We start from the raw sequence: 18,412 nt of genomic DNA, 5'->3' as shown, positions 1-18,412 counted from the left end.
TAGTACACATGACCCCCGTTAAACTGGATGTTGATGAGCGGGACCAGAGATATAGAGTAACATAGGAGGACTGGCCGAAAGGTCTCCAAGGGTGGACAACCCCTTTTACAGATGTTCTGCATATAACAAGCACAGCCAGGCCATAAAGGACAACCTACAAGTTATTATTACACATATAATATAGGTACAGAGAAAATAACAATATAAAATATACCAAGATTGACAAGCCATTGTGTAGCATGTGACCAAATATATCCAGATCACAGGGTCAACCCAAGCTGCATGACCAGCAGAATAATACTGTCAATGTTGTTTTAACACAATACTCACATTACACAGCATATAAAGATATAATCATTATTTAACTCCTCTCACTACCCCTTTCCAGGAGATAATCATGGGAGCTTTCCCTGCTGGAATTAGCTGCGAATGGTTGCATCCGGAAGGGAAACTACAATGCCAGTGTTTATTTACTTTGCTGAGCGTCGGGGAGAATGCGGAATTAGGCCTCATGCACACAGCCATGTCTGTATTGCGGTCCACAAACCATGAATCTGTAAAATACGGATATCTTTCCTGTGCAATAAGCAATTTTCTCGCTCCAATTACTAGAAATGACTATTCTTGGACAAAAATAAGACATGTTCTATAATTTGGATAAGGCCTATTGCACACAACCGTATGGTATTTTCAGTGTTTTGCGGTCCGTTTTTCATGGATCCATTGTTCTGTTTTTTGTTTCCGTTGTGTTTTCGTTTCTGTTCCGTTTTTCGGTATGGCATATACAGTATACAGTAATTACATAGAAAAAATTGGGCTGGGCATAAAATAGATGGTTCCGCAAAAACAGAACGGATACAGAAGATATACGGATGCATTTTTTGCAGACCCATTGACTTTATTGAAGCCATGGAACGTGATTTGCGGGCAATAATAGGACATGTTATATCTTTCAACAGAACGTTAAAACGGAAATGCGGAAACGGCATGCATACGGAGTACAGTCCGTTTTTCTTTGCGGACCCATTGAAATGAATGGTTCTGTATACGGACCTTATACGGAAAGCAAAAAACTGCCCATAAATGGAAAAAAATAAACGCTCGTGTGCATGAGGCCTAATCCGGACACACGGAAGTGGACTGCACACAGATGACATTTGTGTACTGTCCCGTTTTTTCCCCCCCATACCCACAGAAATTAATGGGCCTGTGTGCGATCTGCAAAAAATTTATAACGGACACTTGTGCATGAAGCCTTACAGAGTGCCATTGAAACAGATGCTAGTGGAGGCCCATCCCCTACATTAGCTACACATGGCCTAATTGTCAGGAGAAAAGGCTGCCTATTGCATTTGACCATTTTAAATATTGAAAAGGGCCCATATGGTAGAGATTCTGTATATCTGATACACGTCACATGTTTTTGTAAGTACCGTATATTAATGTTCTTGTCAGATATTTACTTTTGTTCATTTATTCATTCATCCTTTCAATCCAGATTCCGGTACTTCATCCCATGCACAGCGTACATTCATTACAAAATACATTAGAATCTTGAATCTGTGTAAACTCTTGTACAAAATCTACAGAGCGTGGACACCGACACCTGAAAATAGCTACTGCTCTTTACAAACAGTTTTAAGAACAGAGTCTTCTCCAAGGATTTTACACAGTTCATTCAACCTCTGCTGCATTTTAGGTATTCCAGCAAGCTGAGACTCAAGTCTTTGTTTCTCTTCACTCAGTGATAACCGTGTGGCGGTATCCAGCTGTTCAAACCGCCATCCGCCTTCTCCATCAAACTGCAACAGATGAGTGTGGTATTTCCTGTGCAGGTATAATAAAAGTATGGTTTGAGAATAGAATACAATAACAATTCTATTGGCCATAACCATGGCTGGATTAAGAGTTAAAATTTTTCCTAACGCCTTCAGCCCCTGGCGATTTTCCATTTTTGTTTTTCACTCCCTTCCTTCATGGAGCCATAATTTTTTTATTTTTCTATTCACATAGCCTTGTTTTTTGCAGGACAAGTTGTACTTTTAATGGCACTATTTACTATTGCAAACGATTTAGTGGGAAGCTGGAAAAAAATTCCAAATGGGGTGGAATTGGGAAAAGAAACGCAATTGCATCCCAATTTTTTTATGGGTTTTTGTTTTTACGTGTTCCCTATGTGATAAAAATATCCTGTTACCTTTATTCACCAGGTCAGTACGATTACAGCGATACCAATTTATATAGTTTTCTTGTGTTTTAATACTGAAAAAAAACTAAATTGATTTTGTTTTGTTTTCTTCACCATATTCTGACCCCTATAACTTTTTTATAGTTATGTTTACAGAGCTGTGTGAGAGCACATTTTTTGCAGGACGATCTGTCATTTTTAGTTATTGATACAATTTTTGCATGTGTATGACTTTTTGATCACTTTTTATTACTTTTTTGGGGAGGTAAAGTGACAAAAATAGTGAATTGGCAATTTAGATTTTTGCCATCACCCCATTTGCATATGGAATACTTTTTTAATATTTTATTAGTATGGGCTTTTTTAGACGTAGCAATGCCCATGATATTTAGTTTTTTTATTGTTTATGTATTTGTATTTAGTTTTTTTATTGTTTATGTATTTAGTTTTTATTCTGGGGAAAGGGAGGTGATTTAAATTTTTATATATTTTTTTTTTACTTTTTTCATTTTGTTAGGTCAACCTACGGTAGATGATTACATCTTCTATTCTAGAATGCATATCTATGCATTATAGAATACTGAATTCAATATATTCCAATGCAGTGCTGCCACCTACAGACCTGCACTGGAATATACTTAATCAGTCTGTAAGCCTATTAGTACAGATTTAGGGCTCATTCACATGAACGTGATCCGCAATAAATGGGCACCGTTCCGTGTGCATTCCGCATCACGGATGCGGACCCGTTCATTTCAATGGGTCTGCAAATCCGGAGATGATGAACGGTTTGGAACGGAACACTACAGAAGCACTGCTGAATTCTTTCTGGGGTGCCGTTCCGTGCCTCTGCACCACAAAAAGATAGAACTTGCTCTATCTTTGTGCGGAACAGACGGATCGCGGACCCATTCAAGTGAATTGGTCTGCGATCCCCATGCAGCTGCCCCACGGACGGTGTCCGTGTATTGTGGACCGCAATTTGCGGTCCACAGCACGGAATTCACACGGACGTGTGAACAAGTCCTTAGGCCTATTACTAGTGCAGGCCGCCTATTTCAATCTCAGCCAGGGGAAAGCTGCCTGGACCAGGAAGCATGCGGCTCCTGATTTCAGCTCTCCTAGATGCTGTGGTCACATTTTACCACAGATTCTGAATGGCTATATGTCCAACCTGGCAAGCATCAGGGCTGTAATGCATGTGTGTGACAAATTCCCTTTAACCCTTAGATGACCGCCGTACATATATATCACTTTAACCCTTTTGCTACCAGCGCCGTACATGTACGGCCCTGGAGCGATGTGCAAACATGGCGCCCGCTTGCATGTGCAGCGGGAGTCATGGCCGGCAAGTCTCTGCTGTTTCAAACAGCAGAGACCTGCGACTAATTACCGTGACTGGCAATAATGTCGATCGTGGTTATTAAAGGCTTTAGATGCCGTGACCAAGTGAGATCACAGCATCTAAATGCGCTTCCTACAGACACCCCCTGCAGCCAATGGGGCTATCGGTAGCTGTTTTGAATGCTATCAGCCTCGCTGACGAGGCTGATAGTATTCATGCTGCAATTCTTATTTTGGCCACCAGATGGCAGGCCAACATAAGAAATGAGAAATTCACAATAATAAAGTAATTTAAAAAATCTCTAATTGTACAAATTGAAAAAAAAAAAAAAAAAAATGTTTTATAGGCTCAAATATCATTCCAAAAAATAGGCTTCAAAATCATTCCAAAAAATATATAAAAAATTATAAAAGTTTACAATATTAAATGGTGTCATTAGTAAGTACAACTTGTCTTGCAAAAAAGAAGCCCTAATGTGAATGGAAAAATAAAAAAGTTATAGCTAGGCAAAGGCAGGGTGTGAAAAACAAAAAAGCAAAAATGAAAACTCCTGGGTCCAAGGGGTTAAAGGGAATCTGTCAGCAGCAACCTTCCTATCAAACAGGCACAAGCTGTGGTTCACCTGAGTAAAACGCTGTTTTTCTTTTTGTTGATCCGAGGCTCAGTTCCTGAGGTATGAGTTTTTCTTTATATGCAAATTTAGGCCTTTGGTGCAATAAGGGCATCACTGTTGCCCATGTTGCACCCAAGCTCCACTCCTTTGGTCCTTCGCTGGCTTTGACACTCTCCAGGCCCTGCACATAAACTTCCGGTTTGACAGGTGTCACACGTGCTGCTGCAGCCAATGACTCCTTAAAGGGGTTGTCCGAGTTATGAAAAATATATAGCACTATAAATCTGATGAGCAGCAATATATAACTGAGCTAAGCAAGTTTTAGGTTAAAAAAAAATAATAATAATCTATTTCCTCATTTCCCTGGTTCTCTTCTGGCCCTTTGTTTACCTGCAATAACAGCAATCTCTGCCCCTCCCCCTGCTCTGCTAAGGGAATGAATAAGTCTGCCCTGAGTGACATGTCTGCCTGCTGGGAGACTCAGCAGTATGCTGTATTTGTAGGACCACAAGTCCCAGCTGTACAATGACACTGCTGATACACACAGGATCTTCCCCCTACCTGTGCAATGCTCTGCAGAACTCTTTTGTCAGCTTCTGTGCCCAGTATTTGACTCCTCACTGCCTGCAGCTACTCAGTAAAGCTTTCAGCCCTGAGTCTGTGCTCCTGAAGGGGTTTATCTTTCCTGAAGTATCCAGTGGGAGGGAGACACAGGGCAGACGGCAGAGAAGGGGGGCGTGGCCAGCACAGTGACTTCTCGTGTACAGACACATATCTGCTCTCTCAGGCTTGTGCATGAAACATCATCAGAGCAGGGAGAGAAGCTGACATCACAGGTCATGTGACCCTCAGTGAGATCTGAGAAAGGAGCAACTACAGCTGCAGTAAGTGCATGGTAAAGCTGTTACATTTGATTAGTTAGAAACATACAAAAAAAAATAATAACTTGGACAACCCCTTTAATGGCAGATCTATCTAGGTATGCAATGCTGTATCCACTGAGCCCATGTCGGTAAGTAAGGCTACTGTCCCACTTGCGTTTTTGCTCGATTCGGTAGGGATCAGCAAAAACGCTTCCGACAGATAATACAACCATCTGCAGTCGTTATGAAAGGATCCGGTTGTATTATCTTTAACATAGCAATGACTGATCTGTCATGAACACCATTGAAAGTCAATGGGGAACGGATCCGTTTTCTATGGTGTCAGATTGTGTCAGAGAAAACGGATCAGTCCCCATTGACTTGCATTGTGGGTCATGCCGGTTTCGTTTGGCTCCGTATCCTATGACGGAAATAAAACCGCAGCTTGCCGCAGTTTGCTCTCCGGTATGGGAACGCAGCCAAACGGAACGGAATGCATTTTGGAGCATTCTGTTCTGTTCAGTTACATTTTGTCCCCACTGACAATGAATGGGGATAAAACAGAAGTGTTTTTCTCCGGTATTGAGATCCTATGATAGATCTCAATACCGGAAAAGAGAAACGCTAGTGTGAAAGTAGCCTAACTGGTAATACTTGCTTTTCTGGACCCTAGTAAATTAGGTAAAGGTAGTAAGGGCTATATTTATTGAGAAACAAGTGAATAGAATTCATATCAATGCGACAGAAGAGAACGACAGAGACTTTTATTTACTGGAATGTTCTATATCAGGTATGGCCAACCTGTGGCTCTCCAGCTGTTGTAAAACTACAATTCCCACCATGCCCTGCTGTAGGCTGATAGCTGTTGGCAGTCTGGGCATGCTGGGAGTTGTAGTTTTGCAACATCTGGAGAGCCTCATGTTGGCCATACCTGCTCTATATGTTTCTTTTTTGAAAGAATCTGAGTATGTACATGGTGTTCTCAGTTGTGCAGCAGAAGGAGCATGGGTCATTAGCGAGCCATTCACTACTTACCAAAGAGATGGACGGTGAGTTATGGAGAGAAGGCATATTCCAGCATCCTTTGCAGCTTGAAATATCTTCCCTTCTACATCTATGCTCACAGCACTCGTGCACTCATCTAGCAATGCATATTGTGGTCTATTGTGAAAAAATAAAAACCATGTAGAAATGTTTATTTGCATTCAAGTAAATATTACAGTTAGTACATAAAAGACATAATTTTATAATATATGAAAATTGGAAACAGAAAAATGAAACATTTCTCTTAGCTATCTGATATTTCTACTATATTTAAATATCTGTAACATCCCTTTAAAGGTAATCTGCCACATTGAACATGGTGTCTGAGCTGAAGGCAGCATGTTATATACCAGGAGGAGCTGAGCAGACTGATATACTCGTCTAGTTTTATGGGGAAAAAATTCAGTACAACTTGCCTTTCATGCATTTAAATTCCTGCTCATTCTGGGCTTCGGAGGCGGTCCTATCAGTGACTGACAGCCTTCCCTCTATGACTGTATACAGAGAGAGCTGTCAATCACTGATAGGACCACCTCCTGGACTTCACAGCCTAGAATGAGCAGGAATTTAAATGACTGAAATACAAGTTTTACTGAATCTTTTTCCATAAAACTATATATCAGTCTGCTCAGCTCCTCCTGCTCTATAACCTGCTGACTGTAGATTAATTAGCATTTTCATGACGACGGGTTTCCTTTAAAGAGGTTTTATAGGTGGTAACCACTGGAATGTAATTCCAACATAGCAATGGGTCTGAAGTGGCGTTGGTTTGGAAAGCTGCACTTTACAGAACATTCTAGACTTTTTGTTCTAGGCACTGGTGGGAGTCCCAATTATAGGGGGCCTAGTAGTTAATGTAATATCAAACTGCACATAACTACAATTTGCATACATGCCACGGTTCAACATTCCAGATCCTTTGTTTCCCCAGCCTTTTAGAGGTGTCTAGCAGTAGCTTATCCCCCTTTCCTTATGATTATAAAAATGTATGGTTGCCCTGTGTTTTGGCATTAGCTGTCAGTTGAAAAAGCTTTCAACCAACCACCACTACCTTATATGTAAGGTCAGCCTTTAGCTACCCCTACATGGTAAAATGATTGACCATGGGATTGTTTGTATGAACGACCCCCACCAGAAACATGCCAGATTAATCTGGCCGAGCACAATGGCAAATGATCAGTTGAATACTCATGTAGTTTCGTCCGACAGTGGCCAATTTTTTTTCAATGTGGCTGATCACATTGTAAGCAGAGGAAATTCTACTGCAAATGATCCGGCTAGTTGATAGGTGGCCAAATTTTGGATGACTTTATTCTCATGTGTATGGCCTGCTTTAGGTTGGCTATACAAATTAGATAGCTGTAGCATTGAGAAGGGGCCAAGTTTCTGCCTTGCTGCCAGATATCTATGGTAGCATCTTATCTACCCTAAGAACAAAAGTATGTTCAGGGAGAGTCAAGAGGCCTCCATAGACATTAGATGGTTGGCCAATCCCACCGAAATATCAAGCATGGCAAATAAATTTCTGATGACCACCAGCTCTTCCTGAATACCTGAGAACATTATAATAGTTATCTGTAATTACCAATGAATATTCAAGCTTTGAGCACCATTAGACCTGTTGTCCAACCAATAATGTTGATAGTGGTAATTAAAGGCTTTAGATGCCGCGACCAAGTGAGATCACAGCATCTAAATGCGCTTCCTACCGACACCCCCTGTAGCCAATGGGGCTATCGGTAGTTGTTTTGAATGCTATCAGCAGGCCAACATAAGAAATGAGCAATTCACAATAATAAAGTAATTTAAAAAATCTCTAATTGTACAAAATGAAAAAAATAAAAATAAATTTATAGGCTCAAATATGAGCTTCAAAATCATTACAAAAAATTTAAAAAATGTAAAAAAAATATAAAAAATTATAAAAGTTTGCAATATTAAATGGGGTCATTAGTAAGTACAACTTGTCATGCAAAAAAGAAGCCCTAATGTGAATGGAAAAATAAAAAAGTTATAGCTAGGCAAAGGCAGGGTGTGAAAAACAAAAAAGCAAAAATGAAAACTCCTCCTGGGTCCAAGGGGTTAAAGGGAATCTGTCAGCAGCGACCTTCCTATCAAACTGTTTGCACAGGCACAAAGCTGTGGTTCACCTGAGTAAAACGCTGTTTTTCTTTTTGTTGATCCGAGGCTCAGTTCCTGAGGTATGAGTTTTTCTTTATATGCAAATTTAGGCCTTTGGTGCAATAAGGGCATCACTGTTGCCCTTGTTGCACCCAAGCTCCACTCCTTTGGTCCTTCGCTGGCTTTGACACTCTCCAGGCCCTGCACATAAACTTCCGGTTTGACAGGTGTCACACGTGCTGCACCCAATGACTCCTTAAAGGGGTTGTCCGAGTTATGAAAAAAAAAATATATAGCACTGTAATTCTGATGAGCAGCAATATATAACTGAGCTAAGCAAGTTTTAGGTAAAAAAAATAATCTATTTCCTCATTTCCCTGGTTCTCTTCTGGCCCTTTGTTAAGGCTCCATTCACACGTCCGTTGTTTCTTTCCTGATCTGTTCCGTTTTTTGCGGAACAGATCTGGACCCATTCATTTTCAATGGGTCCTGAAAAAAAACGGACAGCACAATGTCAGATTTTTTTTCAGGACCCATTGAAAATGAATGGGTCCAGATCTGGTCCAGATCTGTTCAGCAAAAAACGGAACAGATCAGGAAAGAAACAACGGACGTGTGAATGGACCCTTAGCTGCAATAACAATCTCTGCCATTCCCCCTGCTCTGCTAAGGGAGTGAATACAAGTCCTGCCCTGAGTGACATGTCTGACTGCTGGGAGACTCAGCAGTATGTTGTATGTGTAGGACCACAAGTCCCAGCTGTACAATGACACTGCTGATACACACAGGATCTTCCCCCTACCTGTGCAATGCTCTGCAGAACTCAGCTTCTGTGCCCAGTATTTGTCTCCTCACTGCCTGCAGCTATGCTTGTACCCTGTTTTACTGATTGCACAAAATAATCAGGTTCTCGATTGAACTCTTTGAGATGTTTATGTCCATCTCACGGGTCAATATAGTTTGCATAATTTTTTTTTTGACCCGACATTTGCTTTATATACCCGACATCAGTAAAGCTTTCAGCCCTGAGTCTGTGCTCATGAAGGGGTTTATCTTTCCTGAAGTATCCAGTGGGAGGGAGACACAGGGCAGACAGCAGCAGATGGCAGAGAAGGGGGCGTGGCCAGCACAGTGACTTCTCGTGTACAGACAGATATCTGCTCTCTCAGGCTTGTGCACGAAACATCATCAGAGCAGGGAGAGAAGCTGACATCATAGGTCATGTGACCCTCAGTGAGATCTGAGAAAGGAGCAACTACAGATGCAGTAAGTGCATGGTAAAGTTGTTACATTTGATTAGTTAGAAACATACAAAAAAACAAAAAATAACTTGGACAACCCCTTTAATTGCAGATCTATCTAGTTATGCAATGCTGTATCCACTGATCCCATGTCGGTAAGTAAGGCTACTTTCCCATTTCACTAACAGTCTTCACTAACAGCAGAGAGGAGGGACACTGAAGCTGCTTATACACTCAGCCTTATTGGCTGAAGCCTGCGGTCCCATCCCTGGAGCATTTCTGGTGAACTCGCAGGAGTGAGGTCTGCAACATTCGAAACCTATTTTTGCAACACTCCATTGACTAAAACAGGTACAGAGGTATGTATTACTTACTACTGCCTGCTCCTACCTAAGTCTGTCAGCAGTTTGACAGAACTGCTGACAGACTACCTTTAAACTTAGACACTGAATAAAATGATGCCTCTTTTGTTAAATGTGGCCTAATGAGTCAGCACTAGAATTACAAACATGTCTATAAGGGTCTGTTCACATCACTGTTGTGGTGATGACAGATGTGTAGCACAACAGACACCAATGTCAGTCAATGGATCCACTAATTTATAATGGGGTCTGTAATTGCTAGTTTTCTGCCAAACGAGGCGGAATCTGTGATGAAGGCTTCAAATTGAGCCTCCAATGCAGATGTGAACAGAGCCTTAGTAGTTAAAAATGCTTTGTATGATGAACAGTACAACCGGACAACTGCTGTTCAAGGAACTGCAGCAAACCTTCCTTCAAGTGAATGAAGTAGCCAGGAGCTCAGAGGTACTCAGAGGGACTATTAGCAACCAGCAGTGAAACCATTTTCATTCTTAGGAACATGGAGGTTCCAGAGGTCTTCCCCCTAAAATCACAAAGTGCTGGTATATCCTTTCAGCATTCTATCACTTTATAAGTTGGGAAGAACCCTTCAATTAACAATTAAAAACATTATTATAAATACCATCTTGACTGGCAGTCATTTGAGATTTTTGGTGATTATTAGGATTTTGCAAACACTGCTCATTATCTAGGCCTGTGATGGCTAACCTCTGGCACTCCAGTTGTGGTAAAACTACGACTCCCAAGAAGTAAATTTGCTTGGCTGTTCTCAGAACTCCATAGAAATGAATGGAGCATGCTAAGAGTTGTAGTTTAACCACAGCTGGAGTGCCGTAGGTTAGCCATGACTGAATTCTAGGCACACAGCCAAGGCTTCAGGCAGAGTAGACACTTCAGCTTTCTGCTCTCTATCAGAATTTTTAATGGAAAGAATACAGCAGTCTGCAATGCTATTCATGCTATTACAAATATTCCAACAGAAACCTCATGAAGCCCATTAAGGCTCTTTAATGATTGAAAGCCATGAAGCTGGTGTCAACTGAGAGGAGAAAACTACAGCAATCCAAGTTTCAAAAGATGTGCTTTCACTGTGCGTCTTTTCTACCGTAATGAGTGGATAAAGATATGCTTTTGGTACTTGGGATACTGCATTTTTCTTTACTATGTCATTTATTAGAGACCCAAGGAATTGGCAGATTTGCTGTTCAGCACCCCTTTTATCTATATTGATACAGACTGCGGTTATGCTGCTGTTGTCCAAACTCTTGCAAGAACTATCATCCAATCACCCAACCCTCTTTCGGATAATTAAAAAGTAAAAAAAGAAAGGAAAATGAGCACTGAACATCTTCCCATGGCATCGATTGGTGATCGTTATACCTTAAATGGGAGCAGCACTGCAGTAACCAAGAATGGCCACTACACAGTGTACAAGGCTGTGTAGTTCCAATACCTAATTCCGGTGCCCCAGTTCATGAAAACAGCTAAGGCTACTTTCACACTGGCGTTTTTGGGTCCGCTTGTGAGTTCCGTTTCAGGGCTCTCACAAGCGGCCCAAAACGGATCAGTTAAGCCCTAATGCATTCTGAATGGAAAAGGATCCGTTCAGAATGCATCAATTTGGCTGCGTTTGGCCTCCGTTTCGCTTTTTAGACGGTCACTAAAACACAGCTTGCAGCATTTTGGTGTCCATCTGACGATGCGGAGCCAAACGGATCCGTCTAGACTTACAATGTAAATCAATGGGGACGGATCCGTTTTTTACTGACACAGTATGGTGCAATTGAAAACGGATCTGTTCCCCCATTGACTTTCAATGTAAGTCAAGACGGATCCGTTTTGACTTAGACTTTTTTTTTTTTATGAATAATGCAAACGGATCCGTTATTAACGGATACAAGCGTTTGCATTATTGGTGCGGATCCGTCTGTGCAGATACAAGACGGATTCCGCACAAAACGCGAGTATGAAAGTAGCCTAATCTGCACAGATGCCAAGAGATGATATTGATGACCCATTCTAAAGATAGGACATCAATATTTACAATACTAGTCAAAAGTCTGGACACACCTTTTCATTCCATAATTTTGTTTTCTTTTTCTACATTGTAGATTCATTTCGAAGACATGAAAATTATTAAGGAAGACATAAGGAATTAAGTAGTAAACATAAAAGTGTTAAACTATAATATGTTTTATCATTTAGATTCTTAATAAAGTTGCCCCTTTTTCTTTGATGACAGCTTTGCAAATTCTTGGCATTCTCTCAACCAGTTTCATGAGGTAGTTGCCTGGAAGCAGGGTCTCAAAAGATTCGGGGCCTAAGCCCCAATGAATATTGCCCAATTCTCTAAGTGAACCAATCGCCCCACCCCCAAACCCCTCCCCCTGCAAACACTAGCACTGAAGACATTTTACTGTACTTGCTATACAGCAGCACGTACCTCTCACATCCAGTGCCTCCCAGATGACGTCTCCTCTGATGTAGATCTTATCTGTCATCATCTTCTCCATTCGGTCTGGACAACTTCTCTCAGCCGCCTCGTCTCTGCAGAGTGTGACACACAGACATCTTAGCTTCCTCACTTTTCTGTATCCCCAAATACTATTCTGAAGAAAAATGAGTCCCCCCCCATTGTAATAGTACTACTCATAGTCCCACCAATAGTAATTCCCTTCTAGAATGCCCTAATTAGTAATACTGCCCCCTACAGTGCCCCCAACAGTGATAGTGCTCTCCAAGCGTGCCTAAATTAGTAGAAGAGCCCTCCAGTATTAATAATGTACTTACAGAGCCCCTAGTAGAAATAAGGCCCCCCCTATTGTTATCCCAGTGGTAATAAAGCTCTGTACAGACCCCTCAGTAGTAATAAGGCCCCCCATAATGCTCTTAAAAGAAATAATGTGGATCTATAAGTCCCTCCTATAGTAGTAATAAGAACACTTAATGTCCCCTGGATTTAAAATGTCCCCACAGTGCCCCCAGTATATATAATACCCCCTACTGTTATAATGCTCACCCTGAAGTGCCCCTGTATTTACATCGCCCCCTACTGTTATAATGCCCACACAGTGCCTCAAGTATTTATATTGCCCGGTACTGTTATAATGCTCGCCTTGAAGTTCCCCCAGGATTTATAATGTCCCTGCAGTTATATTCCTCCGTTTACTGTCCTCAGAAATTATAATTCCTCAGCCCCTCCACCATACAGTCCAATGTAAATAATATTATTTCCCTCCTCCGCCATAGAGTCCCATGTAAATACCATCACATCATCTCTCCAGCCCCCTCCAATATACAGTCCCATGTAAATAGCATCCCTCTCTATCTACAGCCCCCTCCAAAATACAGTCCCACGTAAATAACATCGCCTCCTACCCAGCCACCTTCAAAATACAGTCCCATGTAAATAACATCACCCCCTCAATATTCAGTCCCATGTAAATAACATCACTCTACCTCACTGTTCCACATAAATAACTTCAGCCCTAACATACAGTCCCAGTTAAATAACTACAACTCCCAACATTGCTCTGCCTCTCACACTGAGTAATCTACCCCTTCACTTACCTCTCCTCATGTAGCAGACCTCACCACAGCTTCTTCATCGCAGGTCCTTTTCAGCTACTGCATTTAGAACTGATCACATGGACTGTGATGTCATCACAGGTCCTTTAGCTCTTGCAAGGCATTAGATTTAAAGGGAGTCTGTCACCAGCATTTCACTTTTTTAACCCTTCCCACAGCTCCCTGGCATGCTTACAGTTAATAAAAACGGTACCTCTGGCATCAATCCTGGACTTATAGAACCATCAAAAACGATCTTTATAAGATATGCAAATGAGGGCTCGCAAGTGCCCAGGGGCAGCGTTACTCTCTTAGGTGCCCTGCTTGCTCAGCCTTTTCATTGCGTCCCCCTGCCCCTTCCTACCCTCCGCCCGCCCATCCTTTTCCTCTGACCGCCTTTCTACTAACTTGTTAATCTGCCGATATCCCGCGCCTATGCACTCACTCCTTTGGCCGGCGCATGCGCACTGCGATGCCCATTCCTTGTCTGGCATCACAGTAATTAATGCGCATGCGCCGATGGACCGCCTCCTTTGTTGTGTTTTTGCATTGTTAGCCGGCGCATGTGCAATAGTTACTGTGATGCCGTACAAGGAATGGGCATCGCAGTGCGCATGCGCCGGCCAAAGGAATGAGTGCGCAGACGCGGGATATCGGCAGAATAACAAGTTAGTAGAAAGGCGGTCAGAGGGAAAGGATGGGCGGGCGGAGGGACGCAATGAAAAGGCTAAGCAAGCAGGGCACCTAAGAGAGTAACGCTGCCCCTGGCATTTGCATATCTTATAAAGATCATTTTTGATGGTTCTATAAGTCCAGGATTGATGCCAGAGGTAATGTTTTTATTAACTGTAAGCATGCTAGGGAGCTGTGGGAAGGGTTAAAAAAGTGAAATGCTGGTGACAGACTCCCTTTAATTGTATTGCCGTCCTGAGGATGGCAATACAGTTGGATCTATCTGGCAGGCAGTACATTCGGGCCTGGGACAAAACATCAGGGGCCCAGGCCCCGAATGTTTTAACCTAGCAATGCTTCTGCCTGAAAGGGTTTTCAATACAGTGTTAGGCTGCTTTCACACTAGCGTTCGGTATTCCGTTCGTGAGCTCCGTTTGAAGGAGCTCACGAGCGGACCCGAACGCAGCCGTCCACCCCTGATGCAGTCTGAATGGAGGCGGATCCGCTCAGACTGCATCAGTCTGGTGGCGTTCAGCCTCCGCTCCGCTCGCCTCCGCACGGACAGGCGGACAGCTGAACGCTGCTTGCAGCGTTCGGGTGTCCGCCTGGCCGTGCGGAGGCGTGCGGATCCGTCCAGACTTACAATGTAAGTCAATGGGGACGGATCCGTTTGAAGATGCCACAATGTGGCTCAATCTTCAAGCGGATCCGTCCCCCATTGACTTTACATTGAAAGTCTGGACGGATCCGTCCCAGGCTATTTCCACACTTAGCTTTTTTTTGCTAAAATAATGCAGACGGATCCGTACTGAACGGAGCCTCCGTCTGCATTATTATGGGCGGATCCGTTCTGAACGGATCCGCCCGAACGCTAGTGTGAAAGTAGCCTAAGCCGTATTCTATTACTGTTCTTATCCATATTATGGAAAGAACCACTCAACTAAGTAAAGAGAAATTAGATTCCATTATTACTTTAAGACATGAAGGTCAGTAAATACAGAAAATTTCCAGAACTTTTAAGGTATCATGAATTGAAGTCATGAAAACCATCAACTGATATGATGAAAATGGCTGTTATGAAGACTGCTCCAGGAAAGGAACACCAAGAACTCTGCTGAAGAAGATACGTTTATTAGAGTTACCAGACTCAGAAACTGCAAATTAACAGCACTTCAAATTAGAGCTTACAAAAAAATCTTTACAGAGATAATGTACCAGACACATCTCAACATCAACTGTTCAGAGGTGACTGTGAGAATAAGGCCTTTATGGCTGAATTGCGACAGAGAAGTAACTACTGAGGAACAATAACAAGAGGAGAACTGCTTGGGCCAAGAAACACAAGGGATACACATCAGACCAGTGAAAATCTGTACTTTAAGGGCTATTTGACCAAGAAGGAAAGTGGTGGAGTGTTGAGTCAGATAACATGGCCTCCCACAATCACCCAACCTGAACCCAACTGGTTTGGGATGAGTGTGGCCACAGAATGATGGAAAAGCAGCCAGCATCAACATCAGCACCTCTGAGTACTCCATCAAGACTATTGGAAAACCATTATAGGTGACCACCTCATAAAGCTGATTGAGAGAATGCCGAGAGTGCAAAGCAAAAGTGGGCAACTTTGAAGAATCTAAAATAAAAAAAAAACATATTCTGGTTTAACACTTTTATGCTTACTACTTAATTTGTATGTGTTCCTTTATTATTTTGATGTCTTCAACATGAATCTACAATGTAGAAAATAAATGGAATGGGAAGTTGTGTCCAAACTGTGACTGGTACTTTGGGTTCTGGAAAACCATTTTAACTTTAAGCTCTGCAATTAACTACAAAATACAAGTAATGATCACTTTATTGCATGTAGCAATACTTGTATTAGTTTTTTTATTGTATTATTATTAAAGGCTACCTTTGGGGCAATTTTTTTATTATTGCAGGTAGCAGAAGATCTGTGAGACTGGCAACACGTGGTTTGATCTGACATGTTTTCCTTTTTGATCAAATGACGTCTGTGTTGTTTCTGGTGATTGCCACACCTTCTTTCCCCAGGTGTGGCTATTGTGGTAATTTAATTTTCTTTATTTATTGTTGTTTCTCCCACTATGCTATGCGGTTTATAGCTTCTGTTGGACTTATGGTTAGCTTGTGTTTTGTTCTCGGCTGAGTTCCTGGTGCTACCAAAGCTTCATTGAAGATAAGTGTTTCCTTTCCCTTTTGTATTTTGTTTATATATATGTGTGCGTGTGTGTTGCCTTTCCCTGTTATTTGTCATTAGGCCTGAGGGAGACTCCTATTCGTCCTTTCCTTTGGAGAAACAGGTAGACTCAGTCCTGACATTAGTTCCAGGATTCTATAGGGTGAGAGAGGATTCTAGGTATCCGGTGTATGAACTTGTCTACCTTTGGGGCTTGTTCATACTGGTAGTCTGTCCGGACTGGAGTTAGGGTTTTCTCTAGGAGGTGTCCATCTATCTTTCCTAGTTTCCAGGCTTTATTCCGGTATCCTTTTTCCCTCCTATGCTCGGTGTGGTGTTTTCCTTCCACACACGAGCGTGACAGTAACATAACGACTCAATATTTTTAATAAAGGCCAAGTGAAAATATGTTTTTTCAGCCAAAAAAATGAGTAAAATGCAATCATAAACAAAAACTGCTTCTGAAGGTGTACATAGCTTTTAACCCTTTCGCTACCAGCGCTGTACATGTACGGTGCTGGTAGCGCTGTGCAAGCATGACGCCCGCTCGCGCGTGCAGTGCGCATCATTGCCGGCAAGTCTCTGCTGTTTCAAACACAAGAGACCTGCGGCTAATTACCGCAACTGGCAATAATGCTGATCGCAGTAATTAAATGCCGTGATCAAGTATGATCACGGCACTTGAATGCGCAAAAACTGAAGCCCCGTGTGGCCAATCAGGACTTCAGTACATGCATTGAATGCGCTGAGTCTCTATGAAGAAATTCAGAGCATTAATGCTGCAATTCTTATTTTAGCCACCAGATGGCAGGCCAACATAAGAAATGAGCAAAATGCAAAGAAATTGTCATTTTTTAAATCCCTTATAGGTCAAAATGAAAAATTTGAAAACATCATTCATTAGGTCAATTATGAGCCTTAAAATGATGCTATTTTTTTTTTAAAAAAGTTAAAAAAATATATAAAAAATAAAAAAATATATAAAAGTTTAATAAAAAAATAAAAATAACTAAATAACAATAAATATAAACATCCTGGGTATGACCGTGACCGAAAATGCCCATAATTATTAAAATAAAATTTAAAAAATCCAATACGGCGTATGGCGTAACGCAGGCATGTCCAAACTGCGGCCCTCCAGCTGTTGAAAAACTACAACTCCCAGCATGCCCTAATAGCTGTAAGCTATTTAGGCATGCTGGGAGTTTTAGTTTTGCAACAGCTGGAGGGCCGCAGTTTGGACATGCCTGGCGTAACGGAAAAAAAGGTCAAAATGTCCGATTTGCCATTTTTTCATTACTTCTCTTACCCAAAAAAATGAAATAAAATGTGATCCAAAAGTCATGCACACTCCAAAATGGTATCAATAAAAACTATGCATTGTCCCGCACAAAATGACCCCCTAAACAGCTTAGTAGACATAAGTATAAAAAACTTATGGGGGTCAGAATATGGTGATGTAAAACAAAAAAACTATTCTCAAAGTTAAAATTTATTTTTATACTATTTACACATAAAAAACCTACACATATGGGGTATCGTTGTAATCGTACTGACCCAGAGAATGAAGGGCATGGGTCCAATGGCGAAAATAACCTCGCCACTGGGTTTTGGAGGGGCCTGTTTGCCAGCCTCTAGCCTCAGGATTATGGCCCATATACTAACTTTGAAGGAGAAGACAGAACGGCCGCACAGCCTAAATCTGGGGAACTGTTTTGGGCAGGAAAGCCACGCTTGCAGTCGTCCAAATGTTACTTGCATGGAATTCGGGAACCCCTTTTTGGATTTAGGTGATTTTTGGATATGTTGTTCACCCAGATCAGCACTATCCATGGATGTATAATACTATGGGGATATGTGGGGTTTTGAGGCGTTTTCTGTGTTTTGGGAAAAATGTGTATTTTGTGCCTGTGAGTGATTAAGTTAGCCCATTGTGTTTTGGTAATTGTATTTTGTGAATTGCGTCACATACAATGCCTATTCTGTTATTGAGTGCGTCACAGGCAATGCCATTGTGTTTGTTAATTGCGTCACCGACAATGCCATTGTGTTTGTTGAATGTATAAAACTGTAAAGGATTGGCTGCTGTTCCTGTTCTTGGTTCCTGTGGTGGTTACAGTGTTGAGTGGAGTGCTTGGAGTCCTCAGGCAGCACTAGGAGCATCCATCAACAGAGGTACCCAGTCAGGGGGCCAGGAGA

General features: G+C 41.8%; 1 protein-coding gene across 1 annotated transcript in view; it reads right to left on the bottom strand.

Annotated features, from left to right (window-relative positions):
* Positions 1-1,009: 1,009 nt before the first annotated feature.
* Positions 1,010-18,412, bottom strand: part of ABCD2 (ATP binding cassette subfamily D member 2) — a 105,397-nt gene continuing 87,994 nt past the window's right edge. The window contains exons 9-10 of the mRNA XM_044276772.1: positions 6,045-6,170; positions 1,010-1,827 (exon numbers count right to left, since the gene is read on the bottom strand). Of these exons, the coding sequence (XP_044132707.1) occupies positions 1,617-1,827; positions 6,045-6,170 (337 nt within the window). The 3' untranslated portion in view covers positions 1,010-1,616. The remainder of the gene's footprint in view (positions 1,828-6,044; positions 6,171-18,412) is intronic.

This window comes from Bufo gargarizans, chromosome 2 (genome assembly GCF_014858855.1).
Source record: "Bufo gargarizans isolate SCDJY-AF-19 chromosome 2, ASM1485885v1, whole genome shotgun sequence".
Classification (NCBI taxonomy): Eukaryota; Metazoa; Chordata; class Amphibia; order Anura; family Bufonidae; genus Bufo; species Bufo gargarizans.
Note: the sequence above shows the minus strand (reverse complement) of the source record. Positions and strands in the feature narration are given on the sequence as shown.